The sequence below is a fragment of the Lipotes vexillifer genome, unplaced genomic scaffold (genome assembly GCF_000442215.2).
Source record: "Lipotes vexillifer unplaced genomic scaffold, Lipotes_vexillifer_v1.1 scaffold367, whole genome shotgun sequence".
Lineage (NCBI taxonomy): Eukaryota > Metazoa > Chordata > Mammalia > Artiodactyla > Lipotidae > Lipotes > Lipotes vexillifer.
In genome coordinates this window covers 1,857,384-1,865,683 of record NW_006795832.1, presented here as the reverse complement: position 1 = coordinate 1,865,683, position 8,300 = coordinate 1,857,384, and the positions used below count along the sequence as shown (strand labels likewise).

At 35.2% G+C, this 8,300-nt stretch overlaps 1 protein-coding gene across 9 annotated transcripts in view; it reads right to left on the bottom strand.

Moving 5' to 3' along the window:
• Positions 1 to 539: 539 nt before the first annotated feature.
• Positions 540 to 8,300, bottom strand: part of MFF (mitochondrial fission factor) — a 34,713-nt gene continuing 26,952 nt past the window's right edge. For 2 of the 9 annotated variants that reach the window (XM_007467914.1, XM_007467917.1), the window contains 3 exons: positions 5,245 to 5,304; positions 2,243 to 2,327; positions 550 to 1,405 (listed from right to left, as the gene is read on the bottom strand). In XM_007467914.1, the coding sequence (XP_007467976.1) occupies positions 1,274 to 1,405; positions 2,243 to 2,327; positions 5,245 to 5,304 (277 nt within the window). In that variant the 3' untranslated portion in view covers positions 550 to 1,273. Of the gene's footprint in view, positions 1,406 to 2,242; positions 2,328 to 5,244; positions 5,305 to 8,300 lie in introns of all 9 variants that reach the window. The other 7 variants (XM_007467921.1, XM_007467918.1, XM_007467920.1 and 4 more) reach the window with 6 other exon arrangements.

Here is an 8,300-nt window from a genome sequence, read left to right as displayed (position 1 = left end):
TCCCAGCACTTGGTTTCACTGATGCATTTAATCTCATCAGATTTAGTACATCAGCTAAATACAACGGAAAAAGCAACACAACTGAAGTTTTTTTTTTTTTTTTTGCGGTACGTGGGCCTCTCACTGTTGTGGCCTCTCCCATTGAGGAGCACAGGCTCCGGACATGCAGGCTCAGCAGCCATGGCTCACAGGCCCAGCCGCTCCGCGGCATGTGGGATCTTCCCGGACCGGGGCACGAACCCGTGTCCCCTGCATCGGCAGGCGGACTACTCAACCACTGCGCCACCAGGGAAGCCCAACTGAAGGTATTTTTATCTGAACCACTTTATAGACACTACAAATTACAAAAACAGCTGTAACAAAACCAGCGCCTACCACTACCAGGATGAAGATCTGAAAGGAAGCAAGTGGGTTCTTGCTACCTGCCAAGTCATTAATTGCTTTACTTGCTCCAGAGCCGGGAAAACTTAGGTGCATATAAAGAAACATAATATGGAATATAGCTCACAGCACAATATGATGAAAAAATCTTTTGATCCACAAATATAGCTTTGATTGACAGTTTATTAAATACACTACATTTGTACCTTATTCTGTAGTTTTTTAAATCATTCACACATGGACTTAGTAAAAATGTACTTTATAGAAAACCATCTGTAAAACTAAAATAAAAATAAAAATGCACATTTTGCCCACATCTTAAACTGCTGAAAATGTTAGGAATTATTTTATTGAAGGTGATCCTGAAACATGAGGTGACTTGAGTTTATTAAATCTGACACCAGACCATGACTACAGTAGTGTTAATGTTGAAATGTGGATGCAAAAATGTCTACTAACTAAACTGTTATCTAACAGTGTTTGAGAAACAGGACAATATAAAGTATTATTTTTCCTTTACAGACACTTCTCTAAATCCATTTTCTGTACACTTTTTTCTCTCCCATTCATAGAATTAGCTGTGCAGATTGATGAGGCAAAAACAAAACAGAAGAAAACAACAAACGAACTAGGTCCTATTTACAAAACATGCAAAGGGAGAATTTTAAGTAGGTGTTATGGCAGAACTGGTTAAAACTAAATACAGTCGAGTGACAGGACATACCTTTACTTCTGCAAAATATAAGTCCTTCCCCCATCCTTTCTGGGAGAAATACATTTTCAGGGTGGGGACTGTAAAACGGCATACAATGCAAAGACAGAAATAAAGAAGTGTGCAAATTCTTTATATTTCCAGCTGTTGAGACAATATTTTTGAGAGTTGAGGTTACCTCTAGCGGCGAAACCAGAGCCAGCTATTAAGCAGCCAGAATGCTACAGTAATTGAATACATGACCATTTCTCTTTTAGCACGTTCTTTGTTCTCCTCTTCCAGAAGTTGTAGACGTCTATTTAGTTTGATTATCTAAGTAAAAAACATCAAAAAATGAATAGAAGCTTTAACGCATGATGCAATCAGATTCTTACAAAGTAGGTTAATTTGTAAAAAGAATTATTACAAACATGAAGAGTTTCATCTGGAGCAAAATAAGGAAAGAGCTATGTATAGAAAACATGTTACCCGCGGCAATTTAAATTCACTTAAATTCTCTTCTCTTATGAGCTTCTGTCACTCAGCTTCAGTTTTTCACCTTTAACCTGCTTTAACTGTTTTATGCCTTCTCTGAGTTACTAAAAGGATCCCAATAATTAAGCTACTATAGTGGGCCCTGTGACCGGCCACCCTTCAGGACTAAAAGGCTAATTCTCTACCTGTTAGGAGTGTCACTGGTTGACAGCACTGTCCTCGGCTGTTGGTCCCTACTGTGAATAGCCCTGGGCTGAACAACTGTCTTGCTCAAGTTCGTGCTCTCTTATGAAGGCAGCATGAATCCACCGACTGGTCTGTGATGGGGTTAAAAGGCCCAGGCCCCTTGCTCCAACTGTGAAGGGTCATCTCAGCTTCAGAGCAATTTATGGATGCACTGGTTTGCTTAAAATGTTAGGATTCTTTGTTATTGGCTAGAATTACATCAATCCATTTTGGTAATACTGCTTTATGCTGATCAAAACATGTAAACAGTGGTTTAATACGTCTTTAATCAAAATGGGAAAGTCAATTATGGTTTAATAAATAGTTTGATAGATAAAATATTTTAATCCATGGGTTCCACTGGACAGAAAAGGATAAAATGTTAGGAACTACCACTTTAAATATTATATGAATATAATTTAGGATTATGATATTTGGTACATTAAATACCTGTCGTCTTAATGAAGCTGCATCTACAACAGTCATGTCATCTGAGGTTCCTTCAATCGTTGTATCTATATGTGAAATGCCATACCTAGCAGATAAGAAATAAAAATATGATTTAGTATTAGAATAGAACTAAAAGTACCTGGCAAGTCAAATCATGTAATATATTGTGTAATGCTCAGAGAATTGTTAAAAAGACTGGTATTTAACAGTACAAATTACTAAAATATTTACCAATCTGAACGGGTACTAACAAAGGAAAGGAAAGAGCTTAGCGTAATAACTACCTACAATACTAGGAATGTGTCCTGAAAGTTTGAGAAAGAGAAGAAACCCTGACTAAAGATATAAATAAGGAGACACTTTTCAACTCAGAGGGACGGGCAGTGTTAAAAAGGATACCTGGCTGAAAAGATTTGAGAGCTGCTGTGCTAGCATATAACGAAATACAATTCTCCCACCATCTGATGTCTGTATGTGGTTCCCCAGAAGTCCCTGCTGAGACTCATGGCAGGGAACACAAAGTAAACAAACTCCAGCTGAAAAAGGAAGACTCTGATCATGTTTTATTTCTCCTACTCTTCTCAGTGCCTCTTCTCTTGCCATTTCCACTCTTCACTTCTTATTTCCAATTACTTATTCTCTACTGTGTCTCCATAGAAGCAATTATAAAATCACCTGAATACATCCTGTCACTACATTCAGATCCAGAATTTAAATACTATAATTAAGAAGCGGTGTATAAAATAATACTGGAAAGCCACTAAGACAAACCTTAGAGAAACATTAAAAAGTATTTCTTGTTCAAATGCAGTTACTTCTAAAGGCGCACCGATTTTTAAATGAATGACAATAAACTTCTGAGCTACAAATGCACACAAATGCTATTATTCCTCTTTGCCCAGATTTCCACTTTTAAAATATATTTTACAATTCACATACCATATAATTCACCTGGTATATTTATATCCTTACTATTTTAATCCTGTATGGTTATTTCAGTAAAATGGCACATTAACTTTTCCAAATGAGTGGATTATAAATAAACTGAATTTAAAAGTTACTCCTATGTAATCTACAGAGTTGGCACATAGAGGTAATATTGATATTTTTAATATTTCAAGCAAGTCCCTATTACAAAAAGCATATTACCACACAAAGGTGTATGAATAGAATTATATTTTTCATCCAGACACGTTAAAGACAAGTCTATTCAGAAAATCCTTTTGTTACAAATGCCACTGAAAATAATTCAAAAATACTTTAATAAATAACGTAAAACAATTTTTAATTGTATAATCCTGCAGTGTCATCATTCTGAACGCTGATTTTAATTACATAGGTTGCAGTTTCAATGATAGATGGTATGTACTGACTTTAGATAATCTAGAACAATCCCTAGATGTTCTTTTTAGGGCTAAATTAACTTGCTTTCTCCTAATCTGCCCCTTCCTTCATGGGAACACAGCAAATATACTGGAATACCGAGAGTAACGGCATCAGATAGAGAAGTTAGCTACTAAGTTAGTAGGTGCTAAGAACTATGGCTTTACAAACATCTGAGTTAATTATTCCTTTGAACAGTAAACAGAATTCTTAAACAATTAGTGGAAAAAATAAGGGTTTGAAGATTCCTCTTCTCTACACTTTATCCTCAAAACAAAACTTTTCTGTTTCTGTGAGGTCATACATGAGATAAATAATTGGGGGAAAAAAATCAAACAGTAGAAGCAATTGCTTCAAAGGTAAAGGGACCCAGACTGAAGAGAGAGGATGAAGTATAACTGAAAGGGACTCCCCACAATTTAGATCCTGAACTAAGGTTTTAAATATCTGTAAAGGAAATCTTCATTTGCTAAGAAATCTAAGGCTATGACAAAAGACTTTACCTGTGTAATTTGACTTAAAACTAAAACCTGTATTGATCAGAGCTAAAAACTCTGTAAGAAATTTAAGTCAGATCACTGCCTGAAAATACTTTCACAGAAAAATAAAAGGATCACAAACTTATGAGAAATACACAAGGAAAAACTTAAAACGGACTGAGTTAATATTGTAAAAAGAAACAAGTCAGCAGAGTGGAAAGGGACCCCTAAGGACACACTTTTCAATTTTCTAACCTGAATTCAGTATTAATGAGATACCAATATTTCCCTCTTTTCTTGCCTAAAAATGAACGTGCCAGCTTGCTTCCTCTCATCATAGAAATAATGCTGCCAGTTTTAAATCTACTGCTACAGATAATCCATTTCTGCTTAAAATAAATAAAACTGGCTCTGAAAAAATTACAGAAATGGTATCTGTAAATACCAACCAATTTTTTTTTTTTTTTTACCCTAGAAGTTGGGAAATGAGATTTTGGCACCTGAGAACCTTAAAGTATTCGTATGTGCCATTCTATCTGTCCTTGTGCATGACAGGACGAAATAACTACTCAGGCTAAGCATATCTGAAAGTGTGAAAGGGACAAAAATAAGAGAGAAAAACTTAATCAACGGATGACAAAAATTCTTAAAACTAAATTCTCTTTCTAAACATTTAACTTCTCAGGTTACCAATGCTGATTTCCCCCAATTTAAGAGGATGCTTTACAGACACATTTATCTACACACTGAAAGTGACATTACAGACAATTAACAACTAAAAAGGAAATGCTGGACAGAACCTCAGGCAACAATTAAAATGATGCACATAAAACAAGGTTTAAGATGATTTTTTTCTGTGTTTTAGCATGATCGCCTATAAGCTATTAAAACCATGTTTAAATACCCTGTCTCTGATGTTCCCATGATAATGTATCATAACTATTTTTCTTTATACTCTTGGCCAAATGTCATGAATGATTAGACTCACTGTTCTCAGAGAAAAACAGGATGTACTCATAGAGAAAAGCTGTAGAGATTCAAGCTATAATATAAAGGTGTGGCTACTACATGCATTACGTCCTGCAAACTACATGTTCAGTCAACTCTTTACCCTGGTAATTACAAAGTCTCAAAGTTTACCTGGCGTTGTCATGATGAGCGTTAGAGGTGGTGGCAGCAGACCCACCACGCAACACAGGTCTAAGGCAGGTTTTTGCGGGAGAAGGCACAAGACAGAATCAGGAACCAGAGAGTAACAAGATAAAAGCAAAAATAAAACAAAAATAAGACAAATAAATGTCAAATATGTTTGTATGTTTCAACACAATATATTTCAAACACTTCAAATATCTTTGCCTCACTGTCCTCCATTTTATGATTTTCATAAGTTTAATATCTTACAATGTGGTAAAAAACAAAGGGAACCTACGTTTTTCATAACAAAATAGCACCAGCATATAATTTTTTTGGTGCTTATATTCTGATTTATGAAATTCAAGACAGAGGACAACTCTGTTCAAAATGTATAATTTCTCTCTTCTAGTTGGAAAAAAAATCACCAGCAACTTTAGAAGCATGCCAAGAACTGGTTAGTAGCACCTGCATCATCATGGTTGCTCATCTGATATCAAAGCTCTATCTCAAAAGTGAAAAATTTCAAGAAACTCCCATTTCTCACAATTCCTTGCCTCCCACCTCATTAATTTTGCTTAGTGCCTGATACCTTAATATAGCTGTGTCTCATTCAAACCCTCAGCTCTCAAGAGCAAAACTGCAAGCCTCAGTTCTGGAGCTAAGGAGATCAGGGACATGCTTTGAGGGGCATACTGCAGCACATTACAGGAAGTGCAATCAAATATGTGAGTCTGACCTTGAGAGACAACAGAAGCGACATACAGGACTGCTGGAAATGAAGACTAAGGTGCACTGGATTTTCACCGAGTACATACTTTGATTCTAGAGCACAATCAGTTCTCTACCTAGGTAAGCAGTAACCTTTCCAATAAATTTTATTTTATTTTTTAAATCAGAAAACAAAAGCTCTATGTGGTCACTGGTCAATTCCCCAAAAAGTAATCAGCAATATTTATAACCAGAGAAAGGAGACTGGGGTATAGAACCCATATAAGGATTTGAAGAATTATTACATTCTATTTTGAATGTCTCCTACTCTACAGACTGATCAGGTTTTGCCTGAATTTAAGTATCAAGACAATTCTTACAGTAAACACTTAGTACCAAATGCACTATTTTTTTCCTGCAAGTTGGCACAGCTGTAGAATTTTGGTTACAATACAAATCACTATTTTATGTCAGGTCAGTTTATGCAAGAAAATTTGAATGTTTAGCTTGTATGTTTCCTAAAGGCACTACTGGTGCTTAAAGAAATTTTCCAGAGCCTACAGGATAAGAGACTTTTGGGTCAGATGTTAGACTTCTATTTTGTTGGCTAAAGAACAGTGAAAAATTACATATGCTTGAGACAGGTTTTCAACTCATCCCATCCTACTAATTAATTTATTCTGTGACATTAGGAAAACTTACTTAACTACAATCCTACACTACATTAACATAAGAAAGGCTAAAAATGAAGCCACCGCTTTGTGTTACCTAAAGCTTTTTTTAAAAACAATCATACATTGCTCAAAAGGAGCTGCCATATTCAACATATTCCACCACAGAGATTTCCCTTTTATAATGCAGAGCCAGAAAATAATACAGTTACCTTTCACAACGTATTTCATTTTGTCTTCTCATACTGGCAATTGACACATATAATATAAAAGTAAATTAGAGAGGTATTTGGCAAAGTTATAAACTTCAAGTACCACTTTCTACTCTAACTATGACTTAATATGTTAAAAAATCTTTTTAAGTTTGAAAATATGTTTTGTAATTAAAGTGGCAAAAGGGAATGAGATTCAAGGCTCTACAAGTTCCGCATTAACTTGTAATACTGACGTTTTTGAGTAAATAAATGGTCTTAGTAGAATATGTTTCTTTGCTAAAAAAATATGGAAACTTTTACAGTAAGTAAACAGTTTGGATGTATCAGGAATTATATGAATATTTTAAAAATTAAAAATTAAAATTTAAAAATGATAAATAACAAACACTGTTTCAACTGCAACTTTGCATTTCTAGGTCTTCCAAGTAATATATTTATATGGATACCTGCAAAAAATGTAAATTATTTACATACTGGTTTCTTATTCTTTTCATTCAAAGCTAGTATAATCTGTTAAAGAAATAATCAACCCCCCCCCCCCCCCCCCCCGCCGCTTTTTTGGGTCATGCCACGCAGCATGTGGGATCTTAGTTCCCTGACCAGGGATCGAACCCTCGCCCCCTGCAGTGGAAGCGTGGAGTCTTAACCACTGGACCGCCAGGGAAGTCCCTCAAGCTCCTTCTAAAAGTAAAACTTTAAGCATGCTGAACATGACTAATCTGTTAATACTTAAATAATGTTCTTTCATAGGGACTAAGTTTCTTTTTAAAAACGTTAATATTTTGCCTTGGCGAGTGAGATACAGAGCTCTAGCAGGTGTCAGAAGACATGAGCATTTCATAACTAGCAAGGACTAAACAGCATTTTAAATCCAAAGAACACACCTGGTGCTTGTCCCAGGTGTTTTTGTAAATTTTTGACACCTCAGTTTTCCAAATGCACAGACAGCACTGACCTATGTAAATAAACATTTCTAATGTATACCTAGGATTTAACTTTGTTTTCAGATGAACTTGGTTTTAGATCATGTAAGTTCTCAAGATGAGAAAACAAAAATACATAAACCTTTCAACAGTGTCCCTCAAAGTATAAACTAAAAATAGTTCTCATGCCAAACAACTGTGGAAATGCATTATTTTATGATAATAAAACAGGCAGACAGGTTTTTTCTTTCATTCTGCCAAATAGTTCTAACTTAATTTAACTATACCTAATGTGATGGCTTAAGACCAAAGATAAGATATTGCATTAGCGTAACAGCCAGGAATAAAAAGCAGAAAGGAAAAAAAATGATGTGCAGAGCAAGGAACATAAAAGCACTTAAAACTTTATAAGCAGTATTATTTTATAGTCATGCAAATAGAACATTATCCAAATTTCACATTCCTATTTCTTATATCTGGTAAGTCATGCTAGACAGTTCTCGTAGTAGAAATAAAAATTGATTTGGCGCTTACAACTCTGATTA